The 21578-nt window shown below is 47.5% G+C and overlaps 2 protein-coding genes across 4 annotated transcripts in view; one reads left to right on the forward strand and one right to left on the reverse strand.

The window, feature by feature from the left end:
• Positions 1-208: 208 nt before the first annotated feature.
• Positions 209-9373, forward strand: SLC46A2 (solute carrier family 46 member 2; the record flags this gene model as incomplete). The annotated part of the gene is made up of 4 exons (XM_082842191.1): positions 209-1328; positions 2698-2781; positions 3193-3349; positions 9307-9373. The coding sequence occupies 4 exons, from the start codon at positions 209-211 to the stop codon at positions 9371-9373; spliced, it is 1428 nt and encodes a 475-aa protein (XP_082698317.1).
• Positions 9374-13911: 4538 nt separating this feature from the next.
• The window catches only part of SNX30 (sorting nexin family member 30), a 109454-nt gene continuing 101787 nt past the window's right edge, over positions 13912-21578 (reverse strand). For 2 of the 3 annotated variants that reach the window (XM_082843455.1, XM_082843453.1), the window contains one exon: positions 19582-20362. In XM_082843455.1, coding sequence (XP_082699581.1) covers positions 20303-20362 — 60 coding nt within the window. In that variant the 3' untranslated portion in view covers positions 19582-20302. Of the gene's footprint in view, positions 13969-19581; positions 20363-21578 lie in introns of those variants that run through there. The other variant, XM_082843454.1, reaches the window with a different exon arrangement.

A 21578-nucleotide genomic window follows, 5' to 3' on the forward strand; every position in this document is an offset into this window, starting at 1 on the left:
CCCTTTTTGGTCCGGGTAGGCGTGGCCGTGGTCCCAGAGGCCCTGGGCCGCCCCGCTGGCTGCTGTCACTTGCGCCCTGCGCCTGGCTCAGCTCGGCTCGCAGGTTTCCCCGCGCGCACCCTGGCTGCGCGCCCGCCCTCCCGGGAGCAGCTGCGGCGGCAGCAGCAGCGGGCAAGCCCCTCCCTCCATCCCCCATCGGAGAGACGACATGGGCCCGGGGACCACCTGCCCGTGCAGGGGCCCCCTGTCTCGCCCCCAGGTGTCGACCTGGATCGAGCCCGTGGTGGCCTCCACCCAGATGGCCGCCTCCCTCTACGACGCGGGGCTGCTCCTCGTGGTGAAGGCGTCCTTCGGAGTCGAGGCCTTGTCCAACCACAGCGCTAGCCCGTCGCCCCCGGGGGCTCTAGAGAACCAACAGCAGAGAGCCATCTCCAACTTCTACATCATCTACAACCTTGTGATAGGCCTGACACCCCTGCTGTCGGCCTATGGGCTGGGCTGGCTTAGCGACCGCTACCACCGCAAGATCTCCATCTGCATGTCTCTGCTGGGCTTCATGCTCGCCCGCCTCGCGCTGCTGCTCAAGGTGCTGCTGGACTGGCCCGTGGAGATGCTCTACGGGGCGGCAGCGCTGAACGGGCTGTGCGGTGGCTTCTCGGCGTTCTGGTCGGGGGTCATGGCCCTGGGATCCCTCGGCTCCTCGGAGGGCCGCCGCTCCCTGCGCCTCATCGTGATCGACTTGATCCTGGGCTTGGCGGGATTCTGCGGGAGCATGATCTCCGGGCACCTCTTCAAGCAGATAGTTGGGCACTCCAGCCAGGGCCTGGTGCTGACCGCCTTCAGCGTGAGCTGTGCCACCTGTGCCCTCTTCTACAGCCTCTTGGTGCTGAAGGTCCCTGAGTCCACGGCCAAGCCCAGCAAGGCTGTGGATACGCTGTCTGGCACAGTCTGCACCGATAACACCCTGGATCCTGATCCGACAGACAGGCAGTGTGTGATAAGGCACCCTTCGTCTCCTGCAAAAGCAAAGCCCAAGAAAACCATTATTGCTCTGCTCTTTGTGGGTGCTATCACATATGACCTGGCAGTGGTGGGCACAGTGGACATGATGCCCCTTTTTCTGCTGAGGGAGCCTCTGAGTTGGAACCAAGTGCAGCTGGGCTATGGTATGGCTTCAGGGTACACCATCTTCATCACCAGCTTCCTGGGCGTCCTGGTCTTCTCCCGCTACTTCCAGGACACCACCATGATCATGATTGGAATGGTCTCCTTTGCGTCTGGAGCCCTCCTCTTGGCTTTTGTGAAAGAGACATACATGTTCTACATTGGTGAGTCTGGCATTCTTGGGGAGGCAGGACAAGGACACTGCGCATCCCCCGAGTCATGGGGCTGACCCCAGGGATGCTGTGGTCTAGGTGTCCCAGCTCAGCACCGGAGAGTATACCTGCTGTCTGGGAGACACAAGGGAGACAGGATTATGTGCACTTGAGTTTGTCGGTATTGTTACTGACAATGTGTGGCCCCTGAAATGTTACCAGAGTGGTGCCCAAAGCTCTCGGAAGTCAAGGGAGGGCTGGTCAGTGGTGCCTGGAGCCAGCAGAGAGCCTTCAGGATGCCCTCGAGTGGAGGAGATGGGGTTGAGTTTCTTCTCCCCAGTTTTAAAGGGATAAAACATTAAGTAATCCAGCTGAAAAAGTCCTTTAATTAAAATCATTTCAATCATTTTGGGTCAAGCACAAGCTTTTTAAAAAGAGAGAAAAATTCTCCATAAATGCCTTCCACAACCAATGTAATACATTCATTCCCTCAAGGAAGCAGAATGAAGTTCCTATCTGAGGACAAAGACAGCCCACAAGCAGAGAGCTCTGGCCCGTGCTCCAACAGACCTTTCTACAGTGATAGAAATGTTCTGTATCTTTCTGCCTAATACACTAGCTATTAGCCACGTATGGCTAGGAAGCCCTTGAAATGTGGCCAGTGCAACTTAACAGAATTTTTCATACTATTTCATTTAAATTAATAGTCACGTGGCTGGCTAGTGGCTAACATATTCGAACAACTCAAGATGGTTCCCAGAGACCGTCCTTTGGCAGAGGTCACACAACTCAGAAAAACCCCTCACAACATGGCAAGATTACCTTTCGCCAGCTCCCAGTTCAACAGGCCATGTGCAAGAGCCAGAGTCCCCCCTCCCCTTCCTTCCCTATCCCCCCCCCCCCCCACACACCCGCCAAGGGATAATGAACAGGGCCTGAGGGAAGGAGGGTGTGTGGCAGGTGAGTTAGTGGCACACATTTCTAGATGCAGTCTGCCAAAGCTCCTGGGACCATCTCCCAGAGGTGACGATGAACGGCAAGCGCAGACACCTCTCTCCCAGGAGGCAAGGAGTTCTGAGTGACATCAGCTCCACTTCCCTAGAAACAACTCTACCACTAAAGACACCCTTCACCCTCTGTCACCACTGTGCTTGGCACCTTGCAGACGGGTCTGCAGCAATGTGCTGGGAGAATCAGCCTGCCCGGGGCAGGGGGAGGAGGTGGGGCGGGGGGGTCCTAGTCTGCCAGGAGAGAAACCATTTCTTCAAGGCCACATAGGATTGTGGGAGAGGGGGTAGGGGAGGCCTTTGCTCTATTCTAATTTACTCTTTGGCCAAGGCTGGGCTACAGTGAGGAGTGTTCTCCTGTGATTCCTTTCCAGCTCGGGCCGTCATGCTGTTCGCTCTCATCCCCATCACAACCATCCGATCGGCAATGTCCAAGCTCATCAAGGGCTCCTCTTATGGTGAGTGAAAGGAATTTCTCGGAGGTTCTCTCTGTGTGGACGGTTTCAGAGCTAGTCGGCTTGAGGCACAGGGTTTGGACTGGCAGAAGGCACAGGAGAGAGTTCCAGAAGCAGCCTTGAAGACACTAGAAACACACTGGTGTCCAACCAGAGGGGAGCGAGTGAGAGCAGGAGGGTGGGAAAGACTCGGAAAGTCAGCCGCTGAAAAGCCACGGTCAAAGGGAGATACTACCATCCAGGGGCCACGGGAAGAGTCAGCTGGGTGGAGGCAAGGATCCTGCAAAATGAGCCAGGAAGACAGAGGGAGTCTGGGGAGGGGGAGGGGTCTCCTGAGAACCCCCCGGAGACTCAGCTCTCAGGGAACCTGGAGGGACAGCTTAGTAACCTTGGTAACCTCGGTCCCTTCCACAGGAAAGGTGTTTGTCATCCTGCAGCTGTCCCTGGCTCTGACCGGGGTGGTGACATCCACCATGTACAACAAGATCTACCAGCTCACCATGGAGAAGTTCGTGGGCACCTGCTTTGCCCTCTCCTCCTTTCTCTCCTTCCTGGCCATCATCCCGATTGGGTAAGACAGAACCAGCGTCTGCTCTTTGGGCTGGGGCCTGGGGCTTAGGTCAAGGACTGCTGGAGCATTTCCAGCCCATTATCATAAAGTATTATTTATTTTCAACAATTACACAATGGGTTCTGAGTAGGCTCTCTCACAGAGAAAAAGTTCTCCTGTTTCCCCAAACTAATAATCTGGAGATTTGGAAATTCCCTCAAGTTATAAGTAGTAAACAGAGGGCCCTAACAAGCTGGCTCACTTCCTGGCCGTTTTGTAATACAACTTATTTATAGGCAACTCATATACTTCCTTGTAATCAGGGGCTGGGATGAGAAACCTTCTTGTACCACTCAGACCTCTTTTGTTTAGTCTCCTTGAGGTGAGAGTCAGCCGGCCTCACTTCCAGGTACTCTTTCTTGTCTGCACCTTCCAAGGGCTTGGCAACTTCTGTGCTCAGTGCCCTTTAAATCTCATGGCCACTGGACCGTGTGAGCTTCCCTGTAGGACGTGGGCGATTCCTTTGATCTCTCTGGGGGAATTTTCTTGTTTGCAAAACAAGAGCGCTGAAGTCCGGAAGATAACAGGCAGGAGGAAGGATAGAGAAGCAAAGGAGGGGTACTCCAGGCCCATGGGGAGAATGCCAGCCTAGATCGTCACCAAAATGGACCACATCGAACAGTCTAGTCTTCGACCAGCCCCATCCAAAGGAGATACGGTACGAGCCACAAGTACAAGCCATATTATGTGATTTAAAATTTTCTAGTAGCCACGTTTAAAAACAATAAAAGTAACAGGTGAAATGATTTTAATAACATTTGATTTGGCCCAATAGATCCAAAATATCTTTGTAATCAATTTATGAAATCAGTGAGTCTTTTAAACTAAATCTTCAAAATCTGGTATTTTATACTGACAGCACACCTCAATTTGGACTCCATTTGAACACCTTTCAAGTGTTCAGTAGCCGATGTTAACTAGTGGCTACATATTAGCCACAAGCTCAGTTTCGGTCTGTTTAGGCCCCCTAAGGTGTGGTTATCTCACACTTGTATCAGTCCCACCCGAGGATTATTGATATCCACAGTAAGATACAAGGGACTTGACATAGATTTGCATTTTAAAGGGACCAGTAGTAGCACACCAGAGCCCTACCTATCAGTATGTTATGGTGTTATAGGCAGCAGAGTAGACCAGAATTGAAGGCAGGTTGGAAGTGGGAAGTGGATGGTGGAATTCTCACCATCATCTTTGAATTCTCACATTGCATTGCATAGGTCCCTGCCTGCACAGAAGGCTGAGCCTCCTGAGACAGGAGCCATCAATCATGAAGGCTCTTTGCTTTATTTCATAGTTGAGAAAATAATAAGATATGAGGATCAAACAGCTGAGAGAATTTGTACAAAACAGCAGACTTGATTACTAGTGCCTTCTTGGGCCAGTTCTCAGTTTCTCAAGGTGTGGGACTGAGCCAGACCTGTCCTCAAGCTGCCCCGCCCTTAGGCCTTTTCATGTGCCACTGTTTTCATGAGAGTCTCAGCTGAATAGGTTGGGTTTAGCTAGAGCTGACCCACAATGCAAACTTCTCAGGAGTCCCAGCTCTCTGTCCATGTGAGTAATGGGTTAGTAGCCGTGCCGCTTGGAAGTTATCCAGTCCTGTTTGATTGGCAGTTGGTTGAAATATAGTCTCTTTGACCTAAACAAATCAACAAAAGAAAACAAGTCTGACTAGTTAATGTGTGTCATAGCTACAGATATAAACAAATGAAAGCATTGAGAATATGCAGTAATTGGTTCTTTTCTGCAGTTTCATTGCTTCATATGTGTGCTAAGAAGATGATTCCCCTTTTTTAAGAGACTTTGGGGCGCATGAAACAGGTGTGCTGCCCTTGACACCTACCCCCCAATGTACTATGTAACATGCACCTGGACCCAGCCCTACACTGTGTGCATGGAATCTTGATTAAGATATGTACGATCTTCATGATCTTATATCACAGAAGCAGGGACAGAATCTTGAACCAGTCTTAAGTAACTGAATGCTTATGTGAACTGAGGCACTTAAGTAGTTGCTAATTGTTTCCCTCTGCTGTAGACATTTAGCTGTAGCGGGACCCATGTGCAACCGAAGCCTCCTTTGCTTGCTGTACATTGGAATCACCTGGAGAGATTTAAAAACTACTGATGTCTGGCTCCTACCCGCAGAGATTTTGACTCAGTTGATCTGGGATGCAGCCTGGGCACAGGAATGTTTTTAAAGCTCTCCAGTTTATTCGGATATACAGCCAAGGTTGAGAACCTCTGGTATAAAGGGAGTTTTTCTATTACCTTTCCCTTCCACGAAGTCGCAAGTAAATAAGATCCTGAAAAATTATTACAAGAGGCCAAGGCTGCACCATCAATCATTAAGCGCTATTAGCAGGAAAGACCAGAACTCTCTAACCACAGAAAGAAAAGCTACATTCCAATGACGTAAAAGCCCAGGAAGACGTGTCACAGCAGGGAGTGGAGGAGGCCATGGAGGGCAGAAGGCTGGGAGGAGAGGTTCCTGAGCTGAGCTGCCAACAGCCCATCTGCAGGAAGGGAGTGCGGCCCCAGCCCTTCCTGGTACCAAAGTGAGTCAATTTCATGTCACCGTGAGAACCTGCCCTCTCCTGCTTGTTGTTCTTTACATGCGACAGGGAGATGCTGAGGGAATAACTGTCTGGCTCTGCCCATCCGCAACCCACTGGCCACCCAAACCTCGTGCTTCATAGAGAAAACAGATGCCATCAGAGGAGAGTAGGCTCATTTTCTCCAAAGTGGATCTACAAGCCTACGTTCTTTTGCATCCATCCTGTTCTTCTCCTCCCCACAACCTCTCTGAAAGATAATAATAGCAAACACTTAAACAGCCCTTATTATGTGTGGGGCACTACTTTAAATATTTCATATATTTTAACCTTCTCAAACAATCCTCTGAGACAATTACTATTTTATCCCCATTTTGCAGATGAAGAAACAGACTCTAAGATGTCATGTAACTTGCCTAAGATTACAGAGCTAATAAGTGGCAGAGACAGGATTTGAACCCAGGCAGTTGGTTCTCAGCCACTCCTTGACTTGCTTCTTAGAAGAGTCCCTGGGTACCTGGGTGCCACCTCTCCCCTTCTCCTTAGAGAGCTTACTTGCACTACTTAGCTGCTCCCTCTCCTGAATTCTTCCTATCAGAAGTGACACGTGATCTACCACCCTCTCTCCTCCTTTGTTACAGACATGTTCTCCAGTTCTGGTCTACACCTGGTCTACATTGTTTCTTTATGCCTACTGCTGCCACCCAAGCACTTGGGGGACCAAATTCGCCTCTGAGCCATTCTCCCCACATCCACACGTGTTCCCCTCTCATCCTCTCTCCACCAGGTGGCCAGAGCAATTTCCTTAGAGCGTACATCAGTTCACATCATCTCCTGCCCAAAGCTCTGCGCTCGGCTTTCACTGCTCTTAAGACCCCAATTTCTTACCGTGGACAACAGGTCCTTCATGATGCAGCCTCCCACTCCTGCCACTATCCACCCTCCCCATTCTATGCTTCAGCCCCAGGAGCCTACCCTCATGCTCTTTCCCCTTCCTTACCCACACATCCTTCTTAACACAACTTAGCTGTGGTCTTAAGCTGAACACCATTTTCTCAAAGAGGATTTGAGAAAAATCCCCTTCTCAATCTGACTTCGATCCTTCTAGTATATGCTCCCCAAGCTTCCTCTACTCTTCCTTCATAGCGTGATAGTTGATGATTATTTAGTGATTATCATGTTTTACAACCCTGCTCACTAACTAGACCGTAGGCTCCCTGAGGGCAGGAACCACACCTGTTTGGCTCACCTCATAGCCTGTGTCCAGCAGAGAGCTTAGTGTGTACTCCAAGTATTTAATGAATGAAAAATCTGTCAGAAGGGTGTGACACCTACTAGCCAGCACTGCTGACCGTCCATATCCCAGAGCTGCCTGTTGACTGGCCATGAAGTCAGGGGTTGGCCATCACCGTATCAACGAAAATTGATCAACAGTCAATCTAAGAAAGAAATAGAAAATTTTAGTCATGCTATCCCAAGGATTATAACCCGGGAGACAGTATTTCAGAAAACTCTGAGGACTGTTCCACCTGTTAGAGGTCAAGGCACAGTTACATAAGCTGTTTTCTGAGTTTTTTAAAAATTAATTTTATTTATTTTTGGCTGCGCTGGGTCTTCGTTGCTGCGCGTGGGCTTTCTCTAGTTGTGGCGAGTGGAGACTACACGGGCTTGCGGTGCACAGGCTTCTCATTGCAGTGGCTTTTGTTGGGGTGCACGGGCTTCAGTAGTTGTGGCACACAGTCTCAGCAGTTGTGGCTCACGGCCTTAGTTGCTCCGCCGCTTGTGGGATCTTCCCAGACCAGGGCTTGAACCCGTGTCCCCTGCATTGGCAGGTGGATTCTTAACCACTGTGCCACCAGGGAAGCCCTCCATAAGTTTTTCAGACAATGGGTTATACATCAAAGTAACATATTGCGGGGCGGGCGGGGTGGGGGGGCGAGGGATAAATTAAGAGTTTGGGATTAACATATACACACTACCATATATAAAGTAAGTAAACAAGGACGTACTTTATAGCACAGGGAACTATACTGAGTATCTTGTAATAAACTATAATGGAAAAGTATATACATGAATCACTTTGCTGTGATCACACTCGAAACTAACACGACATTGTAAATTAACTATACTCCAATTTTTAAAAATTTCCCAATGTGGACCAGAAAACAAAACCAAAGTAACATATTGACAGTTTACATAGTCCAACAAGATGAGCAGTGGGTTATTGTGAGCCCTTACAGGATTGAGACAGGAATGTGAACTCCTAGGGCGTCACCTTGCTGGCATCAGGAGGAAATTGCTTCTTTTTTTTTGGTGAGTAGGAATTCCTGTGTCTTCTAAGGGGATCTAGTTAGCGTATAATGCAGGCACATGGTGCACACTAAAGGGGAGGATGTAGTTGCTCAAATGGGCAGAGAATCTTAGGTTTACAAGTTTTCTTGTCCCGCCTTTTTAATTTATCAACCACGTGGCTGTGCTGTCATGGTCCACAGTAGGGAGGGGTGAGCTGTGGAGTCAGACCTACAACCGGAGTTCATGTGGTCCTGGGCTAGCAGCCTCTAAGTCTTGGCTTCCCTCTTACCAGCTCTGTCATACCATGAGCTCTAAGTACAGTAAGTGCTCCCCCCGTGGAGAGCCCTGGGGCTCATGGAAGGTGGGGAATCAGTGTTTGGAAGTTTCCACAAAGCTTTTCCTTAGAAGGGTTTGGATTTATGTTCACACCCCATCCAGCAGCTCCAGATGTGGTCCATCCATCAGGAGGAACTGTGTGCCAGCTTAGAACCTGAGGTTCCTAGAGCTCAAAACAGTTGAGAAAACAGAGGACACCAGAGGTCGAAGGACATGCCAAAGGTCACAAAGACTTCTAAGATTTCAACTAGAGCTCCTCATTCCTATGCATTCACTTATCTCCAAATATTGCCAAAGGTCACAAAGACTTCTAAGATTTCAACTAGAGCTCCTCATTCCTATGCATTCACTTATCTCCAAATCTTTCCAAACAATGTAATGATTTACGGAAGAGAGAAAAGGGCTATGGAAAGGCAAAAGAGGATGCAGCTAATTCTGCTTGGGATGAGCAAAACTTGATCTTGAGGTCCACATGGGAGTTCATCATCGGGCAGAAGTGAGATGGAAAGAGACTCCAAGAAAAGGAAAATGTAGATGCAAAGGGCTCTTGATGTTATGGGACAGGAAGGAGGCTGGAGTGAGAGAAGTTCCCTCGGGCCCTCTCCCTTCATGCAGTACAGCATTCTGCTGCCATAACCCATAGCACCCCCTAGTCTACCAGTGATAAAGAGGTGGCCAGAGACCTCCCCGCCCCGTTCCAGCTGTTCTCTCATAATTCTCTATTGTAAATTCTTACAGCATCGTGGCCTATATGCAAGCCTCGTGGTTGCAGCATCGAGACATCACAGAGAAAGGAAGGTGCTGAACTGCGGGAGCCGGAAACACCAGCAATGGCCGGGGCCCCCAAAGTCTACCCATTGCTCAAGAGACCCGAGTTCCAGCCAGAGTCAGCTTCAGAGCGACTTGCTCTGGCTCCAGGGTCCCTAGTGGGTAGGGAAAAGCATTTTCCTGGTGATGGAGAAAGTTTCTCAGCTTTCAGATATCACTATCAGTCAGAGGTTAGGTTCTGCAGACAGAGTGTGAACTTTCACATGAAGGCCGCACACACAGCCACACCAGACACTGAAGCCCCTTTTCTTCCAGGAATGGAAGGGGCTTCTGTCTGGTATGAGGGCCCCAACATATGGTAACTAGTCACACCCAGGAGTCCTGTGTGAGAACTCAGAGGCACACATTTTCAACAGCCCGAGGGGGACAGGGAAGGGATGTTTTGTAAGAACTGCCAACAGTGAACGTCAGTCAATATTTTTTAAATTAAAATAGAAACTTGAAAAAAAAGGTAGCTTTCTTCCCGGAAGGCCTTGTTATCTGTGAACAACTAACTCCAGAGAAATCTGGAGCTCAGGCATTTTGACTTCAGGGTAGTTTTGCTGTTACTGTTGTTTTTAAGAAGCAAATATCAAAAGGCTTTCTTCAAAGGAATATAATTGGATACTTTCAGTCAACTGATCCTGAAAGTCACCATATTTCCCAAAGTGGGAGGTGTAAACGGAGAGGGGTGATATACTAAGAGCCATTTTATTTTGAGGTACTTATTTTTACAGCCTATTTTAATTATGTGTATAAAAGACTCACCTACTAATAAAATCAACATTCACAGCACGCGTGTGTGAATCATTCTTTCTTTGGTCAGGTTCCCACCAGAACTCAGACATAGCATTCTCAGACTAGGGTTAAACTTAAAGCTTGCAAATGCTTAAGAGCTAGCATTTAAATCTCAGAGCATTTGGGCTCAGAGTTGTATCGCTGATCCCTTCTTTATGCCACATCTACTAAGGTCCCAGCACCGCGCTAGGTGCTGAGATGCAGCAAGAGCACGACAGCTCCTGCCCTCCCAGTGTGCTATCGAATGGGTGGAGCAGACAGAACAGGAGGCAACAACGATGTATCCTATAGTAAACGCTAACATAAGGGAGCATATAATGCAGATACAAGAGCGCAGGGAGGGCTTCTCAGAAGAAGTGGCGTAAGACTGGAAAGATAAGGAGTTATCAAGGTGGGACGCTGAGGGACATTCCAGGCAGAAAGAACACGCTGGAAGGCCCGAAGGTGAAAATATCCCCAAATATACGAAAGCAACGTGAGGGGAGAAAAGAGGGACGGAGGGAGAGGTATCCAGGGCAATGGAATCAAGAGGTGAGATTGGAACAGTGAGGAGGAACAACATCAAGACAGAGCCTTTAAAAAGTCTCTTTACACCCAGAATAGTCAAATTCATAGCGTCAGAAAGTACACTGGTATGCCAGCAGGTGGTGGGGTGGGGAGGCGGAATGGGGAGTCAGTGTTTAAAGGGGACAGAGTTTCAGTTTAGGAAGGTGAAAAATTCGGGAGATGATGATGGTGAGAGCTGCACGACAATGTGAATGTACTTAGTGCCACTGAACGGTACAGTTAAATATGGGTAAAATAGTATGTTTTATATTATGTGACTTTTACCACAATAAAAAAATTTTTTTTTAAGTTTCTCTTTAGAAGTGCACATCAAAACTACAATGAGGTACCACCTCATGCCAGTCAGAATGGCCATCATTTAAAAGTCTACAAATAACACATGCTGGAGAGGGTGGGGAAACCCTCTTACACTGTTGGTGGGAATGTAAATTGGTGCAGCCATGGAAAACAGTATGGAGGTTCCTCAAAAACTAAAAAGAGAGTCACCATATGATCCTGCAATCCCACTCCTGGGCATGTATCTGGAGAAAACCGTAATTCGAAAAGATATATGCACCCTAATGTTCACTGCAGCACCACCTACAATAGCCATACATGGAAACAACCTACATGTCCATTGACAGATGAATGGATAAAGAAGATGTGATACATATATACAATGGACTACGACTCAGCCATTGAAAAGCATGAAATAATGCCATTTGCAGCAACATGGATGGCCCTAGACATTATCATACTAAGCGAAGTAAGTCAGACAGAGAAAGACAAATACCACATGATATCACTTATATGTGGAATCTAAAATGCAATACAAATCAACATATCTATGAAACAAAAACAGGCTCACGGATATAGAGAACAGACTTGAGGTTGCCAAGGGAAAGGCGGGGGAGGGAAGGAATGGTAGTTTGGGATTAGGAGAGGCAAACTATTACATAGGATGGATAAACAACAAGGTCCTACGGCAACAGTACAGCGAACTATATTCAACATCCTGTGACAAACCATAATGGAAAAGAATATGAAAAAGAATATATATAACAGAAGAAATTAACAACATGGTAAATCAACTCCACTTCAATAAAAAGTTTTTTTAAAAGGAAAAAATAGTTTCTCTTTAGAGTAATGGCATAGGTGTTGAAAGGTTTTAAGCAGGAACATGGAATGCTTACCTCTATCTTAGAAAGAGGACTCCCGCAGCACTGAGAATGAATTGGCGGAGGAAGGAGTGGGCAAGACTTGCAGAAGGAAGACAAGCAGAGAGACCTCTGCATGAATCCAGGTGAAGGATGGTGGTGGACCGACACTGGGTGAGAAGCTATAGGGATGGAGAAAGGTTAGATGGACTTGGAGAAATATTTGCAAGCTAGAGGTCAACAGAAGTTGGTGAGGGATGAACTGCAAAGGGTGAGGTAGAGGGAGGCAAGAATGACTCAGATCTGGGGTTCAGGCAACCCCAAATCTCCTTCCTGAGGAGGCAGAGATCCTCGCTGAGACAGGCAACATCGGCAGAGAAGGTGGGATGGGGAAGATGAGTTCAAGGCCTTGCTCTACCTCGCTAAACAAACTCTCACCAATATGCTCATTCCTCTGGACCACCTAGCCTCCCCAACCCTAGCCCCTGAACCGGTTCCCCAACCTAAATGAATCTGATCATTGGCTTCTCCATTCCTGTCCTAAAAAACTTGCTCTTAACATCTAGAATAATTTCCTTATTTGTCCACATTGACCCTGCCATAAACTTGTGGGTTTTCACCTAAGCTGGGCTCTCAACACCCTAGTATTGACTCTTTTTCAACCCCCCCTGTCACCAGGGTAGTAGTGTCAAACCTCTTCAGCTTTCTCCAGGTCTTCTAGCAGATGTGCTAACCCAGTGGTTCTCAAAGTGTGGTTCCTCGATCAGCATCATCAGCATCCCATGGGAACCTATTAGAAATGCAAATTCTCAGGCCCTACCCAAATCAAACTCTGGGGGTGGGGCCCCAAAATTGGTGTTTTCACAAGCTCTCAGGCTTAGGAACCACTGTTCTAAGCTACGGGCCTTTTTCTCCTTACGAACTTTTGCTGAGTCCCCCTCCTCCTCTCCCTGCATCCTTAATTCTTGAGGCCCCCCAAAGCCCTGCCCTTGGTTCCCTTCCCAGGTAATCTAGTCTACCAGAACTCTCTTTCCAACAATCTAGTCAACACCTCCCCCTGGGTTTCCTCAAACGTAAGTCCAAACCAAATTCTTCTCCTACCCCACCATCTAAGCCTATCCTTCACCTTCTGTTTTCCTCTTGATTGATTTCATATTTCAGTAAATGGCATCACCTCCCAGCTCCCAGGCTGGAAATCTCCAAGTAATCTCTGACCCCTTCCCCTCACCACAGAAATCCATCCCCCTTTCTATCACTTCTTTTTTATGATCTAGTCCCATCTATTCCCCAGACCTTCAGTCTGACTACAATTCTCCAGCATACTATTTTCATAATCTTCTTTAAAGGAAAACAGTTTAAAAATTGATATATCTCCCTTTTAAATTTTCAACTGGCAAAGCACACAGGAAGGACTGTTATGGGAACATCCTTGATGTTTAAGTTGGCCATATTTGAACAACAGGACAAGTCTTTCCATAAGGGTTATCACATAATGTGGGCCCAGCAGACCCTTAGGTGCAGACCATTATTGCTAGTCCTATCGGCAACCTTTCAGGAAAGGCATGTCTTCATTTCAAAGATCATAATACTGAATTTCAGAGAGATGTGACTTGCCCAAAGCCACATACGTAGAAAGTAGAAAAGCTGACATTTGACCCCAAATCTCTTATCCCACACCTTGCTGCCTCATTTTGTATAACTGAAGCCTTATATTAATGGTGTCTACTATCCGTAAGCCAAGTTTAGCACCAGTTTAAGTCCATTTCCAGTGCATTGCCATCATTAGGTAAGCTTAACTGAGCATTCTGGTCTCTAATTTACAACACACTTGCACGCTCTAATGAGCTACAGACATTTCTTCTTTCTTTACAGATGTTTTTAAAACGTAGGAATCAAAAAAAAAATCAGGAAATGACTGGCTCTCAGAATATGACATTGTGCTTTGCTACGGGATAGAATAGGAAGAAATCCTTTATGTAATTACCTGCGCTGGCTGCCAGCCTTCCTGCCAATCACGGTTACAGATGGACATTGGGTGGTTTCTTCATGTCCTCAGATTGGTGTCACCTTGTAAGATGTAGGAGAGGGCAAACTGAGGACAAGTCCAAAAAGAAATGAAGACTAAAAACAGTTAAATTATAGGTTTTTTTCCTGTCGCTATGCATATCCTGATTCTTGCAGGCAAATGGTTACCTCTTCAGAGAAAATAACAAGAGGCACGCACGTTTCCCTGTCCTATAAAGCCGTACAAACGGAACGTGACTCAAGGTAAAGAAAGCGTCTTTCATAGGTTTATTGGTCCATTACTTTAAGTTAATTGAGGTAAAGAAACCTGTTTTAAATTTACAAGCTAACAGTTTATCAAGCAATACAAATTCTTTTGTTTACCTTGAAATGTAATACTAATCCCATAGTACACAATGGACAGAATTTTTTATACGCAGATATATGAAAAAAAAGTGGACAAAAACCTCATGCCAGCATCAAAAATGCAACAAGAACTTTTTTCTCTTTATAATCTCTGGGTTCCATAACAAAGGAAAAAAAAAGGTGACATTCTTTTTAAAGTTTGGTAGCTTCATGAAACAAAGACTTTGATCTGGAAATAAGTTGCCTTCTCATCTAGGACACACATTCTCAAGCACATTTATTTATTTTTTCCCACAGCTTTTGATGTGGCTGAACAGCAGCATGGAGAGAAGAGCACACATTTACACGGAGGACTTGATCAATACCTCAGGGTTTTTCTTGTAAAATTTTAAATGTAAAGAATGATTTCTAAAATAATAAACAGTCCATAATTTGGACATGACCTAAGCAAAAGGCTTTTTTTTTGCTTGTTTGTTTGTTTTTCCAACAGTTAAAATACAAGTTAGAAAGTTTGCTGGCAGCTTATTTCACGGGAATATATCAGATGTACATCATGTCTGAACGCATTCCCGACACACAGACATCAAGGGAACAGGTACAAGAGTACAACGGACCAAAACCTCAGGGGTGCCCAGGAGAACGGTGCTGACTGCTAAGAACCGCTGGTTTGTTATTCGACGGGGGCCCAGCTGACACGGGCCTTGTTTTATCCACTGAGTCACATTTTTGTTTGCAATGTACTTTCCCCTCCCCACTTCCCCACTGGGGAAGAAGCAATCCCCCTTCCCTCCTTCCAGTATCATTTGTGACTGGAGGGATGGTCTGAGACTGTGAGCCAGCCTGTCACACAGGGGAGCTGGCAGGTGTCACCTGCTCACACCTGGCCTACCGGCCACCCAGAATCACCCGGTGAGAGGGCAGCGCCGCCCAGAGAGGCGCACGTGCTGTCCCCAATCGCTGGTTTTAATAGTAAAAGCTCTCTGACAAAGGACTAAATTACGTGAGTCAACAGCACGTTTCTCGTGTTTTTGGCATTTCAACCTGCGGAGAATTTCTATGTAAAATATGCTGCTCTGAGGCCCCCACGGTATCTTTTAAGAAGCTGTTCTACAGAATCAGGGTAAACATTTAATATTGTCATAATCTATAGAGTTCTCTGTATCTAAGTGATTTGTCGATGCTGATACCGTAATATCAAAAAGGTGCCAAAAGGCACTAAATTAATCTTTCACACTTTAAAACAACAACGACAACAACAACAAAAAGGTTTTGTGGTCCCTGTGTTTCCTTACATTATCAAAAATATCATTTGGCAATAGCAATACTTAGCTTTCTCCTCCCAAAAGGCAGCCCTAATTATGAACCTCACTTTCTTGCTTGTTTCTTTAAGAGGAACAAAGACTGGCTATGTTAGGCCTCAAGTATTTAAACTGAACAACTGATTACATCTCTAAAAACTCTTTCTATCCAGAATCTAAAAAACAGTAGTTGAAGAATAAGGCATATTAGCAGGTGTTGACAACTTCTCAAAAAGTAGAGTTAGGCTTTTAACAGTCTGTGGCATTTCTAAAAGTCTGGATTTGTTGACTTTCAAGTGCTAAATACACAAAATGTTTATGAATCAGACAAATATCTTACTGGTTTGTTAACGTTATTTTTTCAAAGCACTTATTTACAGACTATCTACAGTAGTAAAAACTACCTCGATAACATATTTCTTCTGCCACACAGAAGGGGTCAGACAGTCACACCCGGAGAGCATTTCAAAGACATCTGATTAAGAAAAAACAGTCACACTCCCTGTAACTGCCCCCCACCCCAAACCTTTTCTAACGTAGACAGCCCTGCGCATGCGCTGATCTGTGCAACTATGGAGAGACCAGACACCCTTAATACAGAAAGCAAAACCACCTACTGGGTGGGTTGATGAAAAATCAGGTTCCTGGTTTATTCACTCAATTAACAAACCACAAAGAGGCGAACAACTCCCAACACACCCAGCTCAATCTGTAGGTCTGGCCCGGGGGATGGCAGGTAAATTTGAGGGAAATGTCATCTGAATAGAGAAAACACAGTAAGTGAGAGGGCGTGTTCAATCTGGTGGCACATGGAGGATTTTTGAAAGGGAGAAGGTACACCCAAATTCCCAAAACAATTTTGCAGACAGGGATGGCCAAAGCAGTGTTACCCCAGCCTCAGGATGAGATGACCCAGTTTCCACAGACCTTGAAAGTAGGTGTCTGGGAAGGTGGGGGCCAGGACTGGTGTGCCGTACCCTGACAACAGGCAGACCTGTGTTGGGTCTTGGGATGGGTTAAAACTGGGCTCTACTCTGGCTGCTCTAAAGGGCCGTTTCTGCTCAGAAGACAGGCTGCTCTGGCCCTGGCTCTCCCTCCACTCTCACCAGCTCAGGACACAGGGCAGAGGATGACTCTTGTGTGGCCCAACGAATGGCATCAAAACAGAGCCAGGTGCCCGTGATTTCAATGCTATCAACAGCAGGGCCAAGTCACACAACCTCTGGGTGCCTCTTGGGCTGATACCGTCCCAAGGGAAAGTCCATGTGCACACTGCCACACGGCATCGTGCCCTTCTCTAAACAGAACAGCCCATCGTCCCAACACAAATGGCAGCCTCACAGGAAACGAGCAGCAGGTGCGCATTTAATTCCCTTGTGTGGACAGCCACTGAGAAAACACATTCAAGTCAGTAACATGAAGGACACACTCTGGGTGTGGCTGAAATTTGGCATGAAGACAAACTTAGGTTACATCCACCACCATCCCCAGAGTCGTGCTGGTATTTGTTATTTCAGCTATAGAAAGGTGTGTGGTGGCTTCAATGAGCAGCACAGTGAAATAAGAGCCCGTCACGTCCATAATCACACTTTTCTGAGGTCACCCAGGAATCATCGTTAAGTCTTAAAAAATGATAAAATCCAACCCCAAACCTGGCTCGAGCAGGGGCAGTGGCTCCTTGCTTTGAGCAGAGCAGCCTAGAGTCTTCTTGGAGATCCAGCAATGTGGTAAGGACGAGCAGTGTCCATATCGGCTGCAAATCGCAACTGCTCTCTTCAACCTCACCTGCATCTTTAAGATCTGCTCAGTTTCTAGGAATTCTCTCTTCTGCCCTAGCCTGGATCTCTCACCCAGGTGAACTGAACCTTTCACTTCCCCGGCCCAGGGACAGCTGACAGGGATGACTTTCCACTCCACTGCCATGTGCTCAAGTCTCAACCTGTCCACGTGTGTCTGCCTGAGGTAAGACACATCCTCAAGCAAAAACCTCTTGGAAAATAAATACAAGAGAGGAGTCAGTGATCTCAGTACCCCGACTTTTGTGGAGCCAAGAAGGATGGGGTGATGAAGCCTCTACGGGGCAGTCTTTGGCACAGAAGTCTCTGGGTTACACTTCTCACAGGGAATCACCTTCATGCTGATGGAGATGGGAGAGGTGAATGCTTGGGGCTGCTGACCCTCGGGGGCCCGAGGGAGCCGCGGGGGTGGGAAGGGCTGGAGGGCCTCCTCCGCTGCCTACTGTCCCTGGCATTCTGCGCCAGCCTCCTCACCTCATCAGATGCCAGCCAGAAGTAAGGGACAAAGGTCCCTTTTCTGGAAAGACCATTTCTCCAAGGAAGGCTGCAAGATACCCTGGTCCTCCACGCTCTGCTATCAATGGCACGCTGGAGGTCGGTTTGCCTTTTCCAGCTCTCTCTGGAGCCTTAAAGCACAGGCACATCACAGGGAGACCAAACAAACAGAGAAAGATAAAAGCCCAAGATGCCTGCATCCCTTCAGAACCAGTCTTCTGCCTCCAATAATGTAAGGGGATGACTGTGTACCCCAACGCCTTCCCCATATATCCTAGCAAGGAACCTGATGGTTTTTTCTTTTTCTTTTTTTGGTAGGGCTGCCTTCTTGCCCATCTAACCCTTCCACAGGAATGTGCCTGGGCTTTGGCAACTAGCAGCAGACTAGAGTCTAGTCTTCCTGGAACTCCTTCCACAGTTCTTTCCAAGCTTGCATCACACTGGACAACATTTTTAAAGCATACGTTCCACCAGGCAAGACTTCACATGTTCCCAAAGATAAGCATTCGCCTCTGGGTCAGTCTAGAGTTTTCTGCCAAATAGCCATAGGAGGCCATCAACCCACTATCACATACATGCCCCGATTCCACCAGCAAGCTTTCAGGCTGGACCTGGACGTCGACACCCACACCAACAGGATGGTTTAGAGGTAGAAGGAAACACTGACTCACCACTCGGGGTCTATGGACTGTTCTTACCCTTCTGCTTCAATGAATCATCTCTAATCGTACCAAACAGAAAATTCACATCAAAGGATTTTAGAATGGCACAAATGGGGTCTAACAGTGTGCACAAGTACCAACTGATACACAAATTATCACTTAAACCGCGACTTTTTCAAACACGATGAAGCAGAACCAAACTGTCCTGGGCTGTCCAACGGCTGCCCCACCAGCATCACAGCCGTGGCTGCCCCAAGATCTGCAGCTAGAAGCGGAATGCAGTGACCTCAGCAGTCTGCACGTTGACCAGTATTTGCAGGTTCACTTGCAAACGCAGCAGTGTCTCAGCACAGCTGTTTTATTTAAAAAAAAAAAATAATACTACCGCTTATTTGAGGCTCAGATTTGTAATTTTATAGAGATGAGCCACAGACGAGAGAACACAAACATGACACAGGTAGTTTTAACTTCATGAGGGGAAAAAAACAAGCTGGAAGAGAGATCCTCTTTGTCTGTCTGTTTTGTGTTGACACACTTGAAAAGGAAACCTGCTAATAGTTTGAAATGAAGACTTTAGATGCAGCCGTCCCCAGGAACGTGGCTGCAAACTGAGGAGGTTTCCGCTTAACCAGTAGCAAAGAGTTCGCTGTCACACTTGGCATCTTCGAGGCCCACCTGGATACAGACTCTTCTTCCTGACTAGGAAAGAGTAAGGTTAAAGCACTTCACGTAGAGCATTCAGACTGAGTTTACACATCTTGACTGTATCATAAGAATATGCCAGCCTCTCCCCAAAAGGATGCCCAAACATTCAGCCGACACAGCAGGAGACATTAAACTAGGAGTTTTTGGTGAGGTAAAGGCAAATTGCACAAAGCAGACATGGGAGGTGGCGCTTGGTATATGCCCGCTGACCTCAACACCTCCGAGCTACTCTGACTTCAAGACAACAGATGACCCCTAACAGGCCTAACTCTCTACCCTGATGACATTTAACAAGCAGAAGAACATCGAAGAATGTCACAGAGAAAAATGCACCTTTTTTTCATTTTACACAAAACAGTTTCCAATCGACTACATTTTAGTGTCAGAAACAAGTTCGGGGAGCACTGCCCCCTCGGCTTCCCAAGGCATCGCATAAAGGACAAGGATGCTAGCTTGCTTGCTCTAGCATGGACGCACCTAGACACTGATTAAACGGTCCTATGCGAACCGGAAACCATAACACAGGTGTCACTCATGACAGGCAGGCAGCAGGCCACACTCAGAGCTACACTGTACATTAAGGGCTTTCCACAGAGGCGCCGACGCCTCCTTCTAGGCCAAGACGAGTCGAGGCCCGTGGAGGTCGATTCCAGAGCCACTGTGCATCCACGGAAGGCAGGAGCTGCCTTCTGTCCATGCCTTCCTCATGGCCTTGCAAGGCAGGACCCGGGTTCTCTTCCACGGCAGGCAACTCTGCCGTCCCCAAAGAGGGGACTGTAACGAGATGTCAGAATGTCAGCTGAGGGCTGTCTTGTCCCTCAGTTTCAAATCCTCGTAGTGTCCCACCGAACAGGTTCCTTCACACCACGGAGGTATGCTTCTTCTGCTGAGAGATGATGACAGCCTTACAGACGCCACCAAGGAATAAATACTCACTGAAAACAACTGTCGGACAAAGGTGGGGGGAAGGGAAAGAAATACACAAACGAGAGATGTTTCTGTGTTGTTTTCTTGGTGCTACCTCTCTAGCACTGCAGGGACATTCCGGTGTGGGCGCCATGCCCGGCATAGGTAGGAGAGTCTCTGTCCCAAGAAGGAGCTTACTTGGCCTCTTGCTTCTCCTGCAGTAGTGGGATAATCGACTCCCAAGCCATGAGGCACTGGAACGACAACACACACACACACACAGAGCATCAGCGTGGAGTTTCAGATTTCAGGGTCAGCGTCTTCATTCTGCTTTGATCTATACCCTCACACTGTCAATCCTGCTGGGTCACCTTGGTCTAACGACACCTACATGTATTACGCAGAGCTAGCAGCAAGAAGGGAGGCAACAGGTATTTGACTACATCTCCCCCTGCCCCCATCTCTAAGAAAGACTGCAGCGTCTCTATGAGGCCTAAATGCACTCTCCGTAAAGTTCATATCAGTGAGTGGAAATGTATTCACTGAAAGAAATTCCTTCCATTCCAAAAGCAGGAGAGAGGGCAGGCTGCAAACCCTTGGTGAGGCCCTAGGTTCTCAGCCAGGATGAAGACACTGCTCCAGTGTGGGTGGCGCCTGCAGGAGTATGTACATTGTCTTGGAACGGGCCAGCCACCTGACCCAGAGGGGGCGGAAAACCCGCTCTTCTTCAGCCACCTCAGATCTCCTTGTATGGGCCACTCCCGGATCTCCCATAAAGGAAACTGGGGAGAGGGAACTCTGCTTATTGAGTTTTATCATGTCCAGACACTGTTATGTATTTTACATTCATTGGCACTAGTCCTCGGAACAACTCCAGGAAGTAGAATTATTAGTATTTATTACACAAACACACATTTCACAGGTGGGGAAAATGAGACCCAGAGAGGTTAAAAAAAAAAACTTTCCCAAGACACACAGCTCATGAGCGGCAGAGCTCGTGATTCCAAAGCGGATGTTCTTTCCGCTACACACGTGCCTTTCATTCCAGACCCTTCAGAGGAGCCAAGAACCTGGAAGACGCTGGCCCTCTCCTCTGAGAGCACGCTGCTCGGCAGAAATGACCTGCCCTCCGAGCAGTCTCTTGCATAAAGAGGAGAGAAGAACCACATAAGGCCCTTCTTAGGAGGAGCCCAAGGGTGAAGCAAGGCTTTGTGTTAAGTCATCTGGGGAGGAGACCTGAGGATGGGGGAGGAGAGACGCATCCCTAGATCAAGCCGGATGAAGGGAGTGGTGCAATAGCTCCTTGCTTCCTTCCTTGGTGACTCTGAGGTTGGAGAAGAAGCTGGACTCAGACCCTGCCCTACAGAAGGAAGCCCAGGAAAAAAAAAAAAAAAAAAAAGAAGAAGGAAGCCCAGGGAGCCTCAAGGAGCTTGCTGTCAGCAAGAGACCCAGTGTGGGGTCCGTGGCATC

Source organism: Leucopleurus acutus (assembly GCF_964270905.1).
Source record: "Leucopleurus acutus genome assembly, chromosome: 7".
Classification (NCBI taxonomy): domain Eukaryota; kingdom Metazoa; phylum Chordata; class Mammalia; order Artiodactyla; family Delphinidae; genus Leucopleurus; species Leucopleurus acutus.